The sequence below is a fragment of the Arachis stenosperma genome, chromosome 5 (genome assembly GCF_014773155.1).
Source record: "Arachis stenosperma cultivar V10309 chromosome 5, arast.V10309.gnm1.PFL2, whole genome shotgun sequence".
NCBI lineage: Eukaryota > Viridiplantae > Streptophyta > Magnoliopsida > Fabales > Fabaceae > Arachis > Arachis stenosperma.
Window position 1 is genome coordinate 116,069,317 of NC_080381.1, and position 23,721 is coordinate 116,093,037.

The window sequence follows — 23,721 nt, forward strand, 5'->3', positions numbered from 1 at the left end:
ATACCCCCAAGCTCACTATAGTAAATATTAATATAATAACTAAAGATGACTCCACTTTAATAGTTTAATTTATCATTTAGTCTTATTTGTTAGTAGTATTTAATGGCAAAAAAATAATGAAAAGTTAAATTAAATATTAAAATTTTATAAAAATAAAAACCAAAAAATAAGTTTACAATATATATCTAAAACAAAAAAGAAAATAAAAATTTGCAAGAATTAAAAATGTATAGCCCTTATTATCATAACACTTGTATATGTTTAGCACCGCCAATATTATTCGTTCCTTATTACTTTTTACAACCACCAAAGAAAGAGTAACTTATTTAGACGCCTATTTTGAGTTGTTTGAGAAGTAACAGAAGTTATTTTTTATTTTTAAATTATCATTAAACATTAGATAGGCGTGGTTTCGTTTCCGAGCTGGAGAGCTCTCCGCAACTCACGCCGGTTCCACTCCGAGGTGGACGGTCCCTTTCACGGTGGCACCTCCTCCACCTGGCCCCATTCTTTGGATGGTGCATGTGCTGCTCTGACACCAGTCGTCACCTATCGATTTGGGCTCTTCTCTCACGCAACTTCCGATACTTTTCACCGAGTCACTGAGGCAACCTTCGTTCTTGATGGATCTGTTTCAGTAGGTAATGATTTCTTTCAACCCTAGGAGCTTTGCTCTCATCTCCAAGTTTCGTTTCATGTTCCGTACCATACTGTGTCTAGGAGCCGTGTTCTCCTGGGAGATTGTTCCTCGCCGTTCATCCGGTTTGCGGATTTCCCAATTTTTCGCTCAGATTCAATATGTCAGATCCCTGTGATGGATTTTGGGATCTGTTCCGCGATTGAACCAGGTTTTATTGTCTATTGTTTCTGAAATCTCTAATTGTGCAAATTTTGATGTTTTCCGGTTTCTGTTCAATGGCTAAGCGAGATTTTATTTTTTAGGGTTTGTGAAATTCCTAATCTTTCAAATTTTTTCCGTGATTTACACTGATTTTATTGTATATGGTATCTGAAATCCCTAATTTTGCAAATATTGATGATTTTGTGAATGGTTTCTTAAATCCCTAATTTTGCAAATTCTCTTTCAAATTTTGATCCGCGATTTACACCGGTTTTATTGTCTATGGTATCTGAAATCCCTAATTTTGCAAATTTTGATGATTTTGTCTATCTTTTCTGAAATTCCTAATTTTGCAAATTCTGATGATTACTGGTATCTGTTATATGGTTAAGGGACATTTTCTTATCTAGGGTTTGTGAAATTCCTAATGTTCCAATTTGTGATTGTTGGGTATCTGTTCGATGTTTTACGCACATGTTGTGTAGGGTTTGTGAAATTTCTAATTTCAAATTCTGTTTCTGATATTGTCTACTTTTTGTGGGTTCATGTACTTGGTTACATTTTTTGGGATTTGCTGTTAACTTTCATTTTGAACTCATTATCAGATGTTCTTTTGTTACCTGTTCATTTCTTTGTAGCATGGGTGTTCTGTTTTTATTAATATATTTTTAATTTTTTAGTTTCTGTACATTCAACCTCATGGTTTTCTTGCATGTTGATGTCATTGATAGATTTTTACTCATGTTTCTATATACTTTTTTTTTTTCAACCCATCTGCTGTTTTCAATATATCTTTACCTAACATATTTGCCAAGTGTTATAGTCATCAGTAGAATGATTGTTTGGGTACTTGATTAATGCCTTCCTGTGGTCTTATGGCGTGTAGATTTATTGTAGTTGGTATGCTCTCATATGTCAGTTTCTGGTCCGTATTTTTTTATTTATTGAAAGTTTCACTTGTTTTCTGTGCTTTTGTGTTGGTTCATGTTTTGCTCCTATTATTAGTTGTCTCTATGCCATTGAATGGAGATGATAATGTGGGAATGCCTATCAAGTTATGGGTTTTCTATTTAACCCATATGGTGACTATTGATGTGATTGATATGAATTGATTTTCTTCATTTATTGAAAGTTTCACTTGTTTTCTGTTTTTTTTTGTGTTGGTTCTTGTTTTGATTCTATTATTAGTTGTCTGTATATCATTTAATGGATATCAGAATGTGGGAATGCCGCCTATCAAGGTATGGGCTTTCTATTTAACCCATTTGGTGACTATTGATTTGATTGATATGAATTGATTCATAGCATCTTCCTCATTGAAAGAAAGATTATTTATCTCAAGTCAACTGCATTGTCAGTTTTTTTTTATTATTTATTTAAAAATTCTGTTGATTGTGTTAAATCTGTTTATATTTCAGCTGTTGGATGGATATACACATCCTTGGCCGCAAGTTAAGAGGTTAATTCAGAAAAGAATGCCCTTCTGCCAGTAAAATGGCTTCATGGTGTTCTTTTTCTAACTAGCACATGTGTTTAGCCAGAGAAAAAAGTATCCAGCAGTTCCTCTTCCCATGAAACTGTGTTCTCTACACCTACTAAGGTTCTGTTATATATTTTTTATTGGAAATTGGAAATTTTGGAATCATTATCAAGGTATGAGGTTTCAGTCTCCTCCTTTTCATGAATGTTGATGTCATTGACTGATTTTTATTCATGTTGCTCTATGCTTTTGTTCCCTTTTGTCTGCTGCTTTGAATGTATCCCTACCTAATACATTTACCAACTCTTATTGCTATCGCTAGAATCATTGTTTGGGGTAGTTGGTGACTACCTTCGATGTGGTCTAGTGACATGTAGCTGGATTGTAGTACGTGAGGTGTAATATCTTATTTTTTTCCCCTATTTTTAGATTTCTCCAAAGGTTCAGTTATTTTTCCTGTTTTTCTGTTGGTTCGGCTTTTGCTCCTATGATTAGTTGTCTATGTGCTATTGAATGTTGATGAGAATGTGGGAAAGGCTATCAGGGTATGGGCTTTCTGTTTGACCTATTTGGTGACTCCTGATGTGATTGAATTGAATTGGTTCATAGCTTCTTCCTCATTAAATGAAAGATTTGGTTATTCAATTTGTGGATTATCTTGTTGGATACAATTTTTGGGTGTTCGTGTTAGCTTTCATTTTTATCTCATTAACCGATTTTACTCATGTTTCTCTATAGTTTTTTGAATGTATCCTTATCAAACCAATTTATACCAATTCTGATTGTCATTAGTGGAATCATTGTTTCTGGTATATGATTACTGCCTTCCCTATGGTGTTATGAGCTGTATGTTACTGTAGTAGTTGTGGTCTCATATCTCAATTTGTCAACCCTTTCTTGATTTCTTGAAAGGTTGATTTTTTTTTTACTGTTTTTGTGTTGGTTCAGGTTTTGCTCCTATCATTAATTGTCTCAATGCCATTGAATGGAGATGATAATGTGGGAATGCGTATCAAGGTATGGGCTTTTTATCTAAGCTATTTGGTGAGTGGTGATGTGACTGATATGAATTGATTAATGCTTTTTCCTGATTGAATGAAAGATTTGAAATTTCAATTCAAATTCATTGTCTATTTTTTAATTATTATTTATATAAAAATTGTTTTGTATTTCACCTCTTGAAAAGACATGCGATTTTTCTGCTGAATTTGAGATGTGATTCACAGAGGAAGTGGCTTTGTTATTCTAATATGGTATCACTTTAGTATTTGTGTTACTAGGACTGCCCCAAAGTTTAACTGATGTTCACAATTTTTTCCATGCCTATTTTCTATTGATAATTACAGAAAAAAAATATGGCATACTTGCTATTTGTGACTGGTTGCATGTGGATTGTCTCCTTGATTATGAAAGAATGGGTTTCCTAACTAATCTCTATTAGTGGTGATGTGAATCACAAATATTGATGTTTATCCTGTTGTTTATTTGTTTCTTTTAAGTTCAAATGAATTTGATTACATTTTTCTGTTGATTGTGTTAAATGTGTTTCATATCTCAGCTGTTGGATACCTCCTTGTGCTGAAGTTAAGAGGTTCATTAAGAAAAGAATGCTCTTGTGCAAGTAGAATTGGTTCATGTTATTGTGGATCTAACTACCACGTGTCCTTACACAAAGAAAAAAGTTGATGTGATTGATAGATTTTTATTCATGTTTGTTTATACTTTTGTTCCCATTTAGCTGCTTTTTCCGATGTATCCCTACCTAAGACATTTACCAACTCTAATTGCCATCACTAGAATCATTGTTGATTGTAGTTGGTGACTGCCTATTTTATTGTTTCTGGAAAGTATCACTACTTTTTCCTGTTTTTGTGTTGTTTCAGCTTTTGGTGCTATCATTAGTTGTCTATCTTCCATTAAATGGGGATGAGAATGTGAGAATGCGTATAACATGGTATGGGCTTTCTATCTAACCTATTTGGTTAGTGGTGATGTGATTGATATCAATTCATTCATTTCTTCTTCCTCATTAAATGAAAAATTTGGTTATTCAACTCCACTACCCTGCATTTCCCTCCTTAATTTGATTTGAATTCAAAAAGGTGAGATTGTATCCTGGATTTTTTCTATAAAAGGATGGTTGGTGAAGCACATTGAATGCACAAACATTCTGATTTGTTGTGTTTGCTCCTAAGCTGAAATTATTTCAGAATTGAAGTGTTACATTTACATATATTTCATCAAGTCTCTTTATCTCCTTTTTTTTACTGCAATGCCTCCACCATTTGATATGATTTCTAATGCATCCTCCTAGAGAGGCTTGGAGGCTGAAAGTTAGGGTTCTAAGGCTTTGGGTTGTACCCTCTTTTGGTAACCATGAGGTTCCTAACTCAATGGAGATGATTCTCCTTGATGAACATGTTAGCCCCTATTAGTTTCTCTTTTAAATATGGTCTTACTTGCTGTTTTTTAAGTTTTCAAATTAAAATTATGTGTTTCATTAATCTGATTTGTTGTTTTGTTCCATTTATAGTGTGGAAAAATTCAAGCTACAGTCAAGAAACCACTCCTTAATAGGTTTAGGGATCATATAGTTGAAGGACAAGTTTATAGAATGGCATATTTTAGTGTTCTTTCTTTTGATCGACTGCCCATACAATGCTGGATTGCTTGGGTTTGCTCAGTGATTACATTTGATTATAAATTTTATATTTATAACTCTATTAGTGCTTTATTGTCTGTTTCTATAGTTAAATTTTATTAAACTTTTCTGAATTTTTACTATGTTATTGATTCAAAGTTTTTTTAGTTTTGTTCATTGTGTGGTTGCACCATCCCAGGTCTCAATCTGTGCTGACTTGCTGCCCCTCCTCTGTGCTGGATTTTTATTTTGTTTCAGCTGTTTGTGTTTTTGTTTCAGGTCCTTTAATTGATCATAGGGAGGAGAATGAATAACATGCTTTTCTTCAGCTTTTGATAATGGATAAAGAAGTTAGTTATTATAGCTATTTTGATAGTTCTGTTTAATAAGTTTGTATAGCAAAATTTTAGTCATCTGAATATTCTACTAACTGTTCAATGCATAAATTTAATCATGCTTCTTCAGATGTTTTTTGAACTTGGCTTAAATTAAAACTTTTATATGATGTTGACTAGAAACAAAAATTGAGTTTACTAATTCACATGTCTTGAGTGTTAGTGTTGATATTTTCTTATCTTATTTGTTATCAGTTTTAATGTTTTCTTTGTGGCTTTTGTTTCTATGTGAAAATTCTTAAATATCTTCAATTTCCTACTTGATTTAAGGTCCTACAAATGACATGCTTTATGTTTTGTTCTTTAAGTTTCTTTATTCAATTTTATCGCTTGTTTTTGTTGAATTTGTTGAAATTTTCTGTTAGGGTTTACTTTATTATAATGCCCTCTTTTGCAGTACGAGACAACGTCCTTTATTTCTTCTTAAATCTTTATATCAAGCCTCTCTATTTGACAAGTCTGAATGGCCATGGATGCTAATAGAGAAGATCCAAACAGGTATGGCTGAGCATTAGAGAATATATTTTTGCTGCATTTTCAATTCGATTGAAGTCTCATTTGCTTTTTCCATTCAATATTTCATATTAACTTATGAAATTTTAATGTGAATTCAATATCGATGTAATGCCATCTATAGTGTTTCTTTTAAATTCTTACTCAGATATTTTTCATGTTTTAATTTAATTTTATTGGCCTCTCATTTGTATGTGGGCCAGATTTCAGAAGTTGTTGTAATTTATACAATATGTATGTTAGTTTTCTAATGTGGTCTCTTGGGTATTTTTCATTATTGTGCTTTTAGTTTGTTGCAATTTTTTTTGTATACTTAGTTGTTTTCTTCGTTAAAAGTCTCGGTCTTAAATTCTAATCGTGCCTTTATATGCTAATAGGAGGTTTTTAGCAACCCAGGCATATTGGCCCAGCGAAAAAGAGCTGGTTTTCAGATTTTGTGATCTCAGTCAGCAGGTAATGTGATATAATCACCAATGTGCAGTTTTCTAGAGTAGTGTCAATCTCAATTAATTAGATTACTGATTTGGCTTTATGTTCTTTAATTTGTTATTTTCTATTATTTTCTTCATCTGTGAGACTGATTGCTTTGCCCCTTTGTCATTTTTCTATGGATATTTTTTTTTAAATTCATTGAGCTATTTACTGAACTAGAATTTTCTCAATTATTTATTCTAAAGTTTTCATCTCATTATAATGTTAGTTCATTTACGTGATTATTGTTCTCTTGTGTTGCTCAGTTGGTAATAATAGTAGATTTAAAATACTCTATTTGCTAAATAGGTAAGATTGTGAAGCTTTTTTAGCATGTTTAGTTAAAAGAGTTAACTTTGTTAAGAAATTTGAAATAGGGTGATAGAGCTCTTCCCTCAAATTTTGTTTCAATGGGGAAGGATTCGGGCCAATATTCTATGTCATTGACGAGTTAGATAATTGTTTATCGTTGGAGGTGATCAAAAAAGAATGATCAGTTGCTGATAACTGAGTACTCATTTGAAATGATTAGAACTTTCTATCTTATCGATAGACCAGCATGTGTTCAATTTAGGTACGTTCACCTTGATCCTGATTGCTATGTTCCTGAGCTAATGGACCCAGAGACACTTGATAATGTGTCAAGAGTCTTCCACATAAAGTATACCAGGTTGGAAGAAGACTCATCAGCTGATGTCATTGTTCTGTCTGGGTCTGAACCATCGGATGAACAGCTTTCATCGGATGGTGATGAAGACAATGATCAAGATGGGTCACTGGTTGGGGATAATCCACATAATCCGATAAATTTGTCTAGTGGCAGCAGTTTATCATTGGAAGTTGATGAACACATTAATGTGTCAAACGAATTGCCTGATCCTAGGTAATGCTACATGTAACTATTTTCCTTTCTTTTGTATTTTAATATCATTTGATAGCTTTTTATTTTTTACTGTCGTGATTAAGGTTCATGTTATCTTGAATTAGATATGCTCCAGAGGTTTCTTATGAAAAGAAGATCACAGCTTGGGATGTTGGACAGTCTAGATTGGTAAGTTGATCTTAAAGAGTGTTTTCTTTTTTTTTTCCTACAAACTTATTGGATGTTCTTCCTAAATCTGTTATTCATTCTGTATAAAAATATTATGTTTATGTTAACTATTAATTATTTGTTGCAGTATTTGGCTTCAAAATTTGCTGTGTATCTTAAACCATTTGGAGATGGTTCGATTTGGACGATCATTGGTCCAGATTCCAATGTTGAGAAGAATGTGTTCTCTTTTCAGTTACTGAGGAGTCGAGGAAGACGTACAGAATGGAAATTTGGGGTCGGTGGAGTGAATGTTGTAGAACATATAATTTAAAGGAGGGTGATACCATCACTTTGAAACTTAGCTCGATAGCTAACCGTCAGATAGAGTTATCGATTCAGCGTTCTTAGGCCTCCTATGTATAACTCTATTTGATGGATATTGTGAATTATATGTTAAGTTGTCTTGGAGATATTTTATTTTGTGTTTAATGAACAAATTTATATATATTGTATATATTTTGTTTTGGTAATAGTAAGTATCCTGATGTTATGTGTTCTTAAGATAATATGTAATAGTAAACTACATCTCTATTGTACTTTTTTTTTCTGTTTTTTTAGTGTTTAGCAATTCTTTGAATATTTTATTAAGTTTTATTATCTTACAAAACATGTTATATATTTATTGACATATTGAATAATTGTTGTAATCTATTTTTTTATTTTAGTTTAATAATAATTTTGTAATTATTCAAACTTAATAGAACATATCTATTTGTATAGAATGTATTTTAGTTATATTCTTAGTATTTTTTTTAAAAAAGTTTAAATTTCGTGAATCCCGTGCATTGCACGGGTTATCACGCTAGTAAAAAGGTATAGTATGTGTGTTTGGTATTATTTTAAAAAGAATTTTTAATTTTTTTAAAAAATTAATTTATAATTTTTTGAAAAAGTAGAAATATATGATTTCGACAAGTTATTCTATTATTTTTGTAAAAAAAAAATGACCTCAAAATAAAAAAAAAATTTACTTTATATTTTATTTTATAAAAAATACTGAAAATACTAAGTCCATCACTATTTTTACCCAAAATTCCATCTGTTAGAAGTATGAGTTTTTCACCATCATTTTCACGTAATGATTTATGCTAAAAATATTAATCCTTCATCACTATTTTAAAATAATGTTCTATTTAAATCACCTATTATATATATTATTTCTATTTTTTTATCATTTTACCACTTTATTTTTATTATTTTTGTCATATAATTTTATTTTTATATTTGTCGTATAATTTTATTTTTACCACTCTATAAAATCTCAATTTTAATTTTATTTTTGTCATATAATTTTATTTTTATATAGCTACTATTATTTTTATAGTTAGTTATAGCAAATTCTTGACCCCAATAAAAGAGGAGGAAATTCTAATAGAAGTAAAAAAATAAAAAAAAAATAACAACAAAATATACATTGACACACATTTTACATTTATTTTTTATTTTTATCTACCATATCATACAAGAACACCGTTATGGGTGAAGATGAAGTAGAAGAATCAATTTCTACCTAAAAAATAGAACTAATAAGAGAGCAAATAAAAAATTAATTGCCTAAACAATTGTAATCTTAGTGATTAGGTTATAGAAAATCAACATTCAATATTAAAAAGTATTTTTTATCATTATTGTTTTAATATCCATTTTTTGTGGAAAAAAAATATATTTTTTAAGTTATTTATCCAAACGCTACACCTTTTAAATAAGTACTTCTATAACTAAAAATTCAAACACAAAATAACTTATTTATAAACTACTAATAATAAAAGTTTTTATATTTTAAATTTTTTTCTCAAAAAAATTTATTTAAGTTATTTATCCAAATTGAGCTTTTATCATACACTCACTTAAAGTTAATGAGATAGATTATTATAGATTCAATCATTTTCAATTATTTAATTTCTCCATATATCGCTATTGATGGATATGCAAATATGATTACTTGATTTTCGAGTTAAAATTTTGTTAACAAATTTTCCAAAAAAATTGTTAACAAGGTTATTATTGCAACTTATTTTGAAACTTCGAAAGTTTTAATCATTATTTAATATATATTTTTACATTTAACATTTTAATAAGTGTCCTTAACAACATTTGGTTAGCTAAAACCCTTGTTGGAGTAATTGGAAAATAAACTAAATTATCCATCAACTATAGTACTTTCTTTGACATCCAAACACATACATCGATCCCTATTTTTTAACCGATAGTATAATATTGAATGCACCTTCCCAATCTTAGTAAGATACAAGCAATTAGCCTATATATAAATCATGCATGGAAGTTAAACCTTTTCTCATAGTAAAATATATATTATAATCTCGCTCTTAGATTCTTCATATATACTATAGATTTCCCTTCGTGTTATCCACTACTATTATTTTACATCACAATAACATATCATATGGAGCGCCATACCTCACCATCAAAACTGGCTTTTGATTCATTCTATGATCAATTAACAATGGTAATGAACGTGCGTGGCTTTTGATATTTTGTTTATTCAATAAAAGATACTTTTAAGATTTAAAATTTTTAAATATATATTAATTTTAATATACTGTCAACATAAAATTATTTTACAATATATCTAATAACATAACGTTATATTAATAAAAATAATTATTTATTATATTAATTATGTAAATAATTATTTAAAAAAATAATTACTGATCCGTCACCTTATAACTCAGTCTTTATTATGCATTATGAGTTATAACTCGGCGTTAACTATCATTCATTCTTTTGCTTGTAACTAATACCTTCATTACCGACTTAATGACCATCATTTCTATTTTAATGACCAAATGGTCATAACATCAATTCTATTCATCAATTTTATGCCTATAAAAAGAACCTTCTATATCTAATCTCAATAATACATTCTATATTCAATTATTCATAGAATTATTATAAACACAACATAACACATGATAACTTTCATTTCATGTCTTACATTCTATATTCATAGAATTATTATATACCTCTTAAACACTTACTGACTTGAGCGTCGGAGTGTCTTTTGCAGGTACCTACCCCTTGTTCTCTCCTTGCCAACGTATAACTCATCCCGACGAGAAGCTTGAAGACATTCATCGACGGACGAGCTATACACCAGCCAAACTCAGCAAGAACAATTGGCGCCGTCTGTGGGGACGAGTAAAATAATTCCCACTCCCCTTAGGTTCATAAAACTTGATTTACATTCAAATTTTTTAACCAATCTCAACAATCTTGTTTAAGATTTTTAATACTTCTTATCAAATTTTAATCTATCGTAACTTTTTTAAAGTATTTACTTTATACATTCAAATTGCTTCATTTTTACGTATCATAAATCACATCTCAATCGATTAATGAACCAATCCGAGAATAAACTCGGCTTTCAATCAACTCGAAACGAACTCGATTTTCAATCAATCCGAGCACAAATTCACTTATCAAATTTGCTTATTTTTTTTTCAAAGTTCTCTATTTACACAAGTAAAATTATATATTTTATTCAACATACTTTTACATTTATATTTTGAGTAACTAATACTTACTGATTATTAGTTATATTCAAAACTCAATATATGTTCTATACAATATGACATATAACAACCATGTCAATTGCATTTTTATTTCTTATGTATTTATTCTTACTGCTTAATGATTTTATTTATACAATTCAATGACAGTAATTATGATTTTAAATATTAAAATTGGATTCAATCAAAAATTAATATATATCAATTGTATATAACTGTACACTATTCATTTTATACTATTAAATTTATGTTACTATTTGTTTAATGTAGAAAATTAAACAGGCAATTTACTATTATTACACGAGGAATATCCTCGTCATACTGTAGCTGCTAGAAACATTATACTAAAGTATAATTCATCAATAACTGTTATCTTACTGCTTTATTCAAATTAAAGCATGTCCTACAAAACAAATTCAGATTCACATTTGACATGTATGACATTCATATATGTCGTCTTCTTTTCTATAATTATCAACTTTAAGGTATATTTTTTTTTTACTTTGAACTATTTTACTTTTACAATATATATTACTCAATATATGTTATGACTTTATACCTATTCATTTTCTCAATTTATGTTATTCATGTCAGACCTTCACTGTAAATTGTAAATATTCAATAAATAATTGTTTTGAGAGAGAAATTTATCAATAAGTTGTTGTGGGTCAGAAAAATTCCCAAGACAATTAACCATTATATCCTCGGATCATACAATCGATTCCGTCAATGGATATCTATCTCTGAACTTTTCAGTTCATATACAATCAAATGCTAAAATTGTTCTTAAGCGGAAAAGTATCCCCCACACAACTATCTTGATTGAATGACTCTTGTCATTCAATTATTTTTTGAATAAGTGCCGACATAATAACCCGACTAAGCTTGGGGGCTCACCACATCATTATTCACTCATCTTTTAACCGAGTTATAACTCATTTTATTTTCTAAGCTTAGCCTGAATCATATGATCGGCGGACAAAGCTTGGGGGCTGTGATCCGTCACCTTAGAACTCAGTCTTTATTATGCATTATGAGTTATAACTCGGCGTTAACTATCATTCATTCTTTTGCTTGTAACTGACACCTTCATTACCGACTTAATGACCATCATTTCTATTTTAATGACCAAATGGTCATAACATCAATTCTATTCATCAATTTTATGCCTATAAAAAGAACATTCTATATCTAATCTCAATAATACATTCTATATTCAATTATTCATAGAATTATTATAAATACAACATAACACATGATAACTTTCATTTCATGTCTTACATTCTATATTCATAGAATTATTATATACCTCTTAAACACTTACTGACTTGAGCGTCGGAATGTCTTTTGCAGGTACCCACCCCCTTGTTCTCTCCTTGCCGACGTATAACTCATCCCGACAAGAAGCTTAAAGACATTCATTGACAGACGAGCTATACACCGACCAAACTCAACAAGAACAATTACGATTAGTCTAAAACATTTTATATCGTCAATACGTATATATACGGTTATAATTGAGAACTTGCACATGGAGAATAATTTTTCAAAAGCAGCAAAATATTTTTTCTGAAAGTGTGAACGAAGTAGATGTGGCACCTTAATCTACTCGCCATTTTTAAATATTTTTCGGCAATCATTATTGTTGATTTTATTACTGATTAATTATAATACAAACTCTATATTGGTGATTTAATTTAAATAATTTATATGCATAATAAAATACATAAAAATAACTATATTCAGATCCATAATTATTGAACGAAAAAATATAGAACAACAATGTATATAATAAATAACATGAATACCAATTAAAAAAAAAGATAAATTTAAAATTAAAAATTAAAATTTTAATTAATTAAATAATTATTATCAAATTTTAAAACTTAAAAAATATTAGGATTAGCACTTAAACTACTAGGTACAGTTACATATTCATATATTATACGTTTTGCATTTCATAAATTTCTTGTCGATCTCTCCCACAACCGTTATCATTGTTGCCGTAAAGATCTTGACATCGCTATCTTCTTACCGCCGCAGGAGGTTCTCTTCCAATCTGAATAGTAACGTCGTTTTGCACTCCTCATCGACGTCGATTTCTTCCACCTCTGTCGAATATTTTTCATCGGATAACACCATATCGCGATGGAAATTTATGGTATCGCAACAGTACGAACATTTCCTTGACAAGACCACGCCGCACATGCTGGATTGGTTCCTTGATCATCGTTTGTATTTACTTTTTGTTCGTATACTTGATCCAAAATTTTTACATCGTCTCCTATGACCTCGAAATCTACATGCTCAACCTCCTCATCAGCTTCCTTTTCTCTCAGATTAATTCCAAGCTTCAAGAACTCTACGACGATGCCACTTTGATCTCTCCAGTCCCCACCAAAGGCTCCGACGAGTTCCGTCCTTTTGTTCGCCGCCTCCCTGAGTTTAAGTTTTGGTACTCATCAATCATGGCTAGTTCAGGATCGGATTAGTCATTTTAGTAGGTATACAGATGGTTATTTTAATTATTATGTGGATGGTTATTTGATTGGATTGGATTTAGTTATATACAATTAAAATATGCTAGATGTTCAATTCACTAGATATGCAGATGATTATTTTTATCCAAGTAGATGGTTATTTTCTCTAGGAGTGAGCGATGCTGGTGACGGTGCGTGACAAGCCAAGCAGCGATGGCGAGAAGGAACATGGCAGCGCCGTTCGTTTTCAGTTTGGAGGAGAACAACGTCAATGAAAGTCCTTGTTGACGAACCAGTGGTGAAGAAGATCCCGATAGCAACGATAGAGCTGATTGGAGATCAAGCGACAACAACAACGACGACAAAAGATTTGGAAAAAAGCTGATGCTTTAGTAAATTAGAATATAATAAATAATTAAATATTTTTAATTATTGAATGATATTTTTTAGTTAGGTAATTTGAATAGAATATTTTTTTTTAATTTCATTAAGTCAAATTTCTAACTCTTTATTCATGTTGTTTAATTTTTTTATTGTCTACCTAACGAAACTATTATTAAACTAATAAAACCATTTTCGCCAACCATTTCCTTCCCACGTTTATAAAATGTCATTAGTTAGCACGTACCTTCTAATCATGGTGGTCATCACATGTTTAATATTAATTCAATTATTTTGTTTGTAGTATAACTATAGGAGTAATGTGGTCAAAACTGGTTTCACTGTTGTCGAGCAACAAAAAAAAAAAAATCCCAAAAGGAGAAATTACTTCGGATGTAAGTTTTCAACAAGTTATTAAATGTATAAAAAGCGTCTAAATTCTATGTTGTTCATTCCTTAAAACTTACCCAAAAGAATAAAAAACAAAGGAAAAGCTACCTATATTCAAATTTTATTACACTCTAATTAATTTAAGTTGATGAGTTGAGAACTTTATTTATTAAATAAAATTCTTCTCACATGACGATGAAATTCTTGTTTATTTACGAAAATCAATCCTAATATGTTACATACTGATTAAAAAAGTTAGTTGGTGATTAATTTTTTTAAATAACTAAAGAATAAATTGTCAAATTTATCTCAATCTTCATCTTGGTTTTCAAAAATTAAACTAATAATTAAAATAGTTCCCAATCTACTAGAATTAGTCCGGTTAATCTTTTCGTTATCTCCATAACCAATGTAGTTAACTCTTGCTGATGTGAGTCCTTAAATAATAATAACACATCCCTAACAATATCTCATTAATACTAATTAATCTCATAAGTTTACAAAACTAATTAACTCAAATCAAATTCTAAATACTGAAATCTTAATTCCAATTTTAAGCATAAATAATTTTGTCACTTAACGTCAGCTATGAAGATGAGAGAAAAATTAATTAATGCTACTAATTTTTGTAATTTTTAAACTAATTTAACTAATTTAATTTTTTAAAATAAAAATAGAGATAGAAATATCTTCTTGAAACCAGTTTAAGTATTAAGTATTAACTGTAACTAGCACATGACAGAGAGAGGAGAGAGAAGAGAGAAGACTCCTGTCGTCGCTTCACACGCCAAACCTAACAAAAATAATATCCATTTGAACAACTTGATCACTACTATATATGGGTAGCCACATCACCTTGTTCCCCCCACAAAACCCTATAAATACACCATTTCTCATCACAACTCTCATAACACAAACACCACTTCTCTTATATCACCCTCAAAACAAAAATGAAGTCCTCATCATCAGTCATAGCAGCAATGATATGCTTTGCCATGGTAACAGGCATGGCAGCATCAGCAGCGGAACCAGTTCTGGACGTAACAGGTCAGAAACTCAGAAGTGGAGTCAAATACTTCATTCTGCCAGTTCTCAGAGGCAGAGGCGGTGGCTTAACCGTCGGAAGCAGCGTGAACAGCACGTGTCCAATCTACGTCTTGCAAGACAAGCTCGAAGTGACACGTGGCACACCAGTGACCTTCACGCCTTCCACTCCCAACAAAGATGGCGTTATTCTAACTTCCACGGATCTCAACATCAAGTCCACGTCAGCACCAAAGTGCAAGGAGTCATCCGTCTGGAGGCTTCTCAAGGTGCTGAGCGGCGTCTGGTTCATAAGCACCGACGGCGTCGCCGGAAACCCTGGCGTCAACACCGTTGTCAACTGGTTCAAGATTGAGAAGGACGGCAAAGATTATAACCTCTCTTTCTGTCCTTCTGTATGTAACTGCTCCACTCTGTGCAGAGCTCTTGGCATTTTCACTGATTCTGATGGCACCAAGCACTTGGCTCTCAGTGATCAGGTTCCAACTTTCAAGGTCATGTTCAAGAAGGCTTAATTAATTAAGCTATAATCAAACCGAATTGAGCGGAACTAAGCCAATGCGAAAGAAAGAATAATAAAATCGGCTCTGATTCTCTTCATATGTAAAGGCTCAGCCTTGAATAAATAGTTTTACGAAGATCTTATTTATACATTCAGATTAGTTATCAAAATCAATTATTATGTATTTATTTAACTTATTTTTAAGATATATTTTATATTTTAATATATATTTTATATTAGTGATTAATTTTAGTAATTAATTTTAATATATACTGTTTGATATTTTCATGTTATGCAAAATATAAACTTTTGTGTTTTGTCTCAGTGTAAACAATGATGTGCATTTTGTGATGTACTCGACTTAAATGAATATTGAAACCCTATTTTTTTTTTTTTTTGGAAGTGTTAATATAACCCTCTATTAATTAAAAAAATGTTATGCATCAAATCAAAGATAGGGGGGTAAAAGAGGGTCTAACTCATCCAAGCTAAACCTACTTCCTTAGATAGCCTAATACTCTGCTCCATTTTTATGTTTGTAGTAAATTCTACAATTCAACAAAATTGTATTTCAAGAAAAGCACAAAACTGAGCAAATTGATGTGTAATCAAACTCAGATCGAAATCCACCTATGTTAACTTCACAAGCCTTCTCTATTCATTGTGGAAAATAATCAAACAGTTGGTATGCATCTTTTACAACAACACAAATTATATACAATTCATATTTCAACTAGTATCACTATTTTGGCTCCTTTAAGTTTATACACATTTTTTGTTTCAAAGAAAGGAAAAAAGACAGAACACAGATTATATTAATACTAAACCTACAAAAAATGGTCATACAAAAAAAAAAAAAACTTTTCAATCTCATCAAATCTAGTGTGACAAAACTACTTGATGTATTACAATCAATAAATTTTCTTTTTCCTGTGATTAATTTGTATTAGAAATTGCTTTATGGAGATTCTTTAAAGCTTTTTCATACCTCAAAAATCCCATAAACCAAAATTCATACTCATCTTCAGTAACTATTTCTATGTACTTCTGCTTTAACTTGTTCACATTCTGGCTTTCATGTACTTCTCTTATCTTTTGTACTGGTATCAAAACCTGCAAATAGAACACCCTTTGATATAAATAAATCAATCAATCAATTTTTACACAAAATTTTCTACTTTTTAATTTTAACTGTATGAAGACTTTACCTTGTAAGGTGCACTGACTAACTCTCCAGATGAAGAAGAGAAAGTTATGTGATTTTCACTGCAAAATGCAACCTTTTTGGTGGAAACAAAGAGAACCCCAGCAATAGGACCAGCTGTGGTGTATAAATAGCACTGAGAAGCCTTCAAGAGTTTCTCATCTTCTTGCATCCCAAAAATGTGCTTAAAAATGTTCCCTCTCCCACCTTTTTGTATAATCTTTTTTCCCAAATTCAACTTTCCCTTTAAAGTCTCAGATAGTTTTGAACCAATTTTCACTGCAATCCCACATAACATATTATATGAAAAGTTTATAGTCAAATGCTAAATAGAAGATATTTTCGCTTTTCATATCACTCTTTCTGGGACAAAGAACTGACTCGCTCCCTCTATCATTGGAAAGGATTGATCTAGGACTACCTCATCCAATGACGAGGGAAAGGAGTCGGCTCAGTGAACAAGAAAGAGTAAATTAAGTTCATATGAATTACCATGTTCATGAATCCTAGATGCAAAACTGCTGCTGCCTTTTTTTCTTGTGCCACTCTCTACACTTTCTTTGTCTGCGATTTGAAAATGAAAGAGAACCCAATCAATTGATCAATTTGATGCCGAGTATTTATTGATGTGATGAGAGTTACCAAGGAATAATGATAGTTGATTCTTACTTGTTATGGTGGATTCAAAGCTATCATCAGAGTTGGAACTTGAAAAGCATTTCCTAGGAGAGGTACCAAAGGACTTCATCATGAGTGAGTGAAAACAAATCTCAAACACCTAATATGCAAGTTTGAATAATTCTTGAAAATATAACACAGATTATATTTGCTATATTCTTGTTACAGCCGTCCAAGGTAATATCTGATTAAAGGTGGGTTTGAAAAAACCAAAGTCTGAAATTATAAATATTATTAACACAGAAATCATTGTCATTGAAAACTACTAAGATCACAAAGCATAAGAATAAAATATTTACAATATGCTTCTAGTAAGACAAAAATAAAATATAAAAATAGAAAATATCATCTTAATTCTTGAAATATGAAGCGTTGTTACTGACAAATAACAAGGTTGAATTATAAGCCGAAGGTGTGAAAGCCAATTTATTTTTTTCAAATAAAAAAAATTGGCCAACTTTTTGGTCTTGGTTTTGATTAATTTTTCAATATTTAGTTGATCTAATAATGCTGACTATCATAATCATGGACTTCTGCGATAAACAATAACAGTTTCCTGCATTGAGAAAAAGAGAAGATTAAAAATCTAGAAAGAAAGAAAGAAAAAAACAAATGCTTGAATTTTTCCTACCATGTAAATTTCATGGAAGACACATCCAGTTATACGTATTCATATTGAAAATTTTGTAACATTCAAACTTCAATTTATAACCACTCCAAGACTTAGATAGAATGGCCCCTTTTTATCTTGGACCAAAATCCTCTAAAATAAAGAGATTAATAAAATAATAAGATTAGAATTAATTATTTTTAAATTAAAATAATAATAAAATTCATATATAATAAAAATTATAAATTTAATAATAATTAATTTTATTTAGTCACTTTTTAATTTCCTCAATTTAAAAAAAAATCTCTTATCTTCAAAGTTCAATCTAGTCATTCTAAATAAAATTTAGTCAACTTAAGAAAATCATATATATTTTCATTCCTTATTTGGCGGTTGATGAATCTAGAACCCATTATAACGGAGGAGAAAATATTCAAAGCATTGAATATTCATTTTAATTTTATATTTTTTATGATGATTAATTAATGTTGAAAGCTGTTGTTTTGAAACAAAAAATAAAAAATTAAAGTTAGCTTTGATAGATATTGTAACACACAAGAGCTTGTCAAAATATGAATAAATATAAATATAAAAATAAATAAATATAAATAAAATATATAAATATATATAAAAATATTTTTTATTTATTAATATTAATTGTTAGGAAGTACTATTTTTAATTATAAAATATAAAATAATATATGAAAATAATCAGATTTTTGTTAAAAAAAATTAAAAATATTGTTGTAGTTAATTTTGTTAAAGATATATTATTATAATACAATTTTTTTTAGAAATGCTATTTGTCTTTAAAATTTTCAGTCTTTAATCAGTTTTTTTTTATTTAAATAATATTATTTAATTAATTTAAATATTCACTTTTATAGGAAATTACTTATTTTTTATAGAAAATTATTTATTTTTTAATTTTTTTCTCTTCTAAAAGCTGAATGATGGACAATTTTTAAAAGATATTTAGTTGCACTATGTTTTTATCTAAATATATATAAACATGTATTTTATTAAACGCCAGAGAAGATGTTTAGGAGTCAAGATTCTCGACATGTACGAAGTAGTCTCGAAAAATTGGTCGTAGATTGAATCAATCTTCTCCTTCGAATCAACCGCCAATGTCCGTATGTAGGAGGGTACTTCCTTGGTGAAGCTTGGCGACGACATGAGGACAATGCTATCGGACCTCGAATTGGCGATTCAGAAGGAACCGTGCAAGACAGTGGCTCCCGGCACTGGAGTATACCCGATCACGCGCTATGTGTTGAACTACATCTCTCTCTTAGCCGATTACAGCGGCGTTCTCGTTGACCTAATTGCCGATTATCCACTGTCTCCGTTGTCAGAATATTTCTATCGAAGCTTGATCCATGAGGATAGCACGTCGTCGCTCTTGATGTTCAGGAGTCTTGGTACTTCTTTTATGGGAGAATATAGATATTTTCTTACTGTAATAGAAGACAAAAGTAAATTTATATAGTTGTTTTTCATAAAATCAAACGCTGAAGTCTCTTCTCTTGTGCAAAATTTTGTGAAATTAGTTAACACTTAGTTTAATATCAAAGTAAAGAAAATTAGGACAGACAATGGTGTAGAGTTCAAACTGATTTCTTTCTACAATTCAAATGGAATATTACATCAAACAATTTGTGTTGAGACACTTCAACAAAATGGCATTGTAGAACGTAAACATCAACATATACTTGAAATAATTAGAGCTCTAATGTTACACTCTGTCATGCCAAGATGTTTTTGAAATTATGCAGCTGCACAAACAGTCCACATAATTAATGGAATTTCAAGCACTTTGTTACAAAATCACTCTTCATTTCTATCAAATTTTAAAAGAACAAATTGCCAAAAATTGATTATTTGAGAGTTTTCGAATGCTTGACATATGCCTTTACACTTACTACTCGTAAGACAAAGTTTGATAAGAGAGCAACAGAGCACGCAAGTGTGTACATATTGGTCATAAACCGAGTGTAAAAGGTTACATACTCTATGATTTGTCAGATAGAGAAATTTTTGTGTCAAGAAATGTGCTTTTTATGAGAATGTATTGCCATATCAGACGTTTCACTTTTTTACTCATGATTCCATCATTCAAACAAATTTCACACCGCCACAATGCTCTACACACACATTCATTGACCCATTTGCAGGGATGGATCCAGGAATGTTATGGGGGGCCAATAATATATATAATATAAAAAAATATATGCAAATAAATTATAATGTAAGATACATTACAAAAATATACTGATAGAGAATATATATTTAAAGTGCAAAAAAGTGTAGTTTTTACTAACGAACTGGTACACATCGATTCTTCATATCATAAAATTCATCGATAATATAATCTGTGTCAAATCTTTCAGCAATCTTCTTCTTAATGTAAATTAAAAGACAATTAGCAAGTAATTCATCTTCCATTTTGTTTCTGAGTCTATTCTTCACAATATTCATAGCTGAAAAAAATCTCTCAGTTGTAGCAGTTGAAACAGGGAGAGTTAATACCAAGCGAATCAAACGATCAATCAAATGATATGTTAAAGACTTTCCTGTCTTCGTTAATCCTTGACATAGCTCCGAAATTGTGCACAAGTTAGTTAATTCAACATGATTAGGAACATCAAGTTCATAATGTTGAGCTTGCATTCTAATGTGAAATTTTTCTTGGTCACTGAAGTCACCTGGATAAAATCGTTCTACTAATTCACATACTTTGTTGACACTGAAGAACTTATAATTATCTCTGGGATCTAAAGTTGAACTTAAAGTAAGTAATTTCACCATATTGTCATTGAATCTTCCATTAAACTCTTGTAATTGTGTATCAATTACAGCCAGAAATAAATTAACACGGTAATGATGCTCTACTGAAATTTGATCAACAATTTTGCGAGTCCGGCCTCTTCTAGGAATATGCAATGCATTCATATCAGGAACTTCAACTTCATGTTTCTCACAAAATAATATAACTTTTTTTACGAAAGCCTCCCAACTTGATTCTTTCATTCTTTGGATTAAAGTCTTCGTAGTAGAAACCAGAGTTAAAGCATTCAATATGTCTTGATTTTTTCGTTGCAAAGCTTGATAAAGATTATGACTAACTTCCAAAATATTTCTCATCAAATGCAAAACAAAGACAAATTCAAAAGATGTGATAGCATCATAAGCAGCACTAGCATCACCACAAGTGGAGAAATTACCTTCTTCGGTGCTTTTTTCAAGAACTTCACAAGTAGCATCAAACATGCATAACAAGCTACGTATATAATTCAAATGAAACTCCCATCTAGTATCTTTACCTCTTTGCAAAGTACCAATTTGATTAAGTCCACTACCTGTCACAATTTGATCATTGAAAATTAAGTTTGCAACATTATTTGCTTGAGCAACCCTTAACTGATCATGACATTTAGGAGAATCAGTCACAACATTCACAATTAGTGTAAGTTTTGAAAAGAATTGATGAACATAACAAACTTCTTTGGCTGCAGAAACAAGTGCTAATTGTAATCGATGAGTAAGACAATGAATGTAATAAGTAAAAGGGCAATCTTTCAAAAATAGAGCTTGCAATCCATTCCATTCACCACGCATATTACTAGCTCCATCGTATCCTTGTCTCCTAAGATTTTGGACATCAAGATTATGACGAGAAAGAACTGATGAAATTTCTGTTTTCAATGTCAAAGAACATGTATCAAAAACATTTATAAGATCAAAAAATCTTTCTTGAACACAACCGTGCTTGTCTACAAATCTCAAAACCACAGACATTTGTTCTCGCTTTGACTCATCTCTTAATTATATAAAATTTAGAATCACCAATTTCTTCTCGAATTGTTGCACGCACTTTTCTAGCAAAGATATGCAATATATCTTTTTGAACACTGGGAGATATATATTGAGCATTTTCAAGGACAACATTATGAACATTCTGATTACAGGAAGCTAAAAGTTTAATTAACTCAATAAAATTTTCCCTATTCAAAGATCCAAGACTTTCATCATCGCCTCTAAATGCACATGCTTGAAATGCAAGCCATCGAATAGCATTAATAGATGTCTTCAACCTTAAACGGTTATTTGCAATAGTTTTATCACTATGCCTATCAAGAACTTTGTCTATATGCTTAGATTAAGCCATTAAATCATCACAAGATTTCACACATAAATTATGGGGAGAATTAGGAATAGAACCCTCGTGACATACAAATGCACAATTTACCCCATTATTTATTTTCTTCCAGTTACTAAATCCTAACTCTGAAAATGTATTTTTTCCATCATTGCGAGCACCATAATGTTTATCAAACAAGTAGCAAGGCAAACAATAAGCAGCATCTTTTTTCTGGTGAATATTCTAACCAACTTGAAAATTTCTTAAACCAAGAAGATTGAAAATATCGACGGTGATTGTTATTACCAGAAGCTGGATAGCTAATATTTGTTGGTTGGTATGGCCCAGCTATTATGTATGCTCTACGAATCTTATCACGTTCATTGACATTATACTGCCAAATTGGACGTCGCTTCCTGGATCCCTTTCTAATAAAGAGATATCAACATCTCTTTCTAATCTTGGTATTTTGGTTTCATGTTGATATGTATTTTGAGTAAGATTAGAGAGTTCACTTACTTGACCTTCTTGTAAAATAGGATTAGAGAGTTGGCTTATTTGAACTCCAACATTATCAATAACCTTTCTCTTAAAAATTGCATCAATTTTACTTTATTTTTTCATCATAAAATGTTCTAATTTCTTTTTATCTGAAAAAAAGAACTCAAATAATTATATACTTATATGAATAAACAAAGTCTAAGTATATTTTATTAATTAAATATCAATAATAATAATTTTTTCACTAAATCACTATTAATTTCATTAAAAAATAAAATAAAAAAATAAGAGAGAATAAATCTTAAAAATAGGTCAATAATTTATCTATGTAAATACAAAAGAATAAAATTAAATTATTTCATAATAAAACAATGTACTTTGTTAATTAATAATTTTATGTAATTATATAAAAGAATTGAAAAATAAAATAAATACCTTGACTTCACTAGAGACCGGCAATGGCAGTGATATGACCAGTGAGGACTGAGGACGCCGCGTGTTAGAAAACAAAAGAATTAGAAAAGAATAGGAAAGGTTAAGAAAGAGAATTAGTTTTAGGAATTTAAAAAATTTTAATATTTTATTTGTGTTAGGTTGGGCTTCTGATTAGTGACTACTACTTTTTTTTTAAAAGTTGGGGACCCAGACCTCTACTTCCCCCCTATATATCTGTCCCTCCCCATTTGATATAGATATTTCATCTGATCATAGAATTGCTTTATAGAATATCACACTTGAATATAGTCTCAATAATCAATTGCATATTCATCATAACTTTGCTGAATTACATGGACCAACTGCTGAGCTCATGTCCCAAGGCATA

General features: G+C 30.4%; 3 protein-coding genes across 3 annotated transcripts; 1 reads left to right on the plus strand and 2 right to left on the minus strand.

The window, feature by feature from the left end:
* The first annotated feature begins 15,097 nt into the window (after positions 1-15,097).
* LOC130978948 (kunitz trypsin inhibitor 5-like) lies at positions 15,098-15,935 on the plus strand. The gene has a single exon (XM_057902283.1). The coding sequence runs from the start codon at positions 15,166-15,168 to the stop codon at positions 15,772-15,774; it is 609 nt and encodes a 202-aa protein (XP_057758266.1). The 5' UTR covers positions 15,098-15,165; the 3' UTR covers positions 15,775-15,935.
* Positions 15,936-16,007: 72 nt separating this feature from the next.
* LOC130978950 (putative GEM-like protein 8) lies at positions 16,008-17,982 on the minus strand. The gene is made up of 4 exons (XM_057902284.1): positions 17,635-17,982; positions 17,458-17,529; positions 16,970-17,244; positions 16,008-16,874 (listed from the first exon to the last, which is right to left on the minus strand). The coding sequence occupies exons 1-4, from the start codon at positions 17,714-17,716 to the stop codon at positions 16,698-16,700; spliced, it is 606 nt and encodes a 201-aa protein (XP_057758267.1). The 5' UTR covers positions 17,717-17,982; the 3' UTR covers positions 16,008-16,697.
* A 2,590-nt stretch (positions 17,983-20,572) lies between these two features.
* Positions 20,573-22,054, minus strand: LOC130981171 (uncharacterized). Its single transcript, XM_057904791.1, has one exon. It carries the CDS (start codon positions 22,052-22,054, stop codon positions 20,573-20,575), a length of 1,482 nt encoding a protein of 493 aa, XP_057760774.1.
* Positions 22,055-23,721: the final 1,667 nt, after the last annotated feature.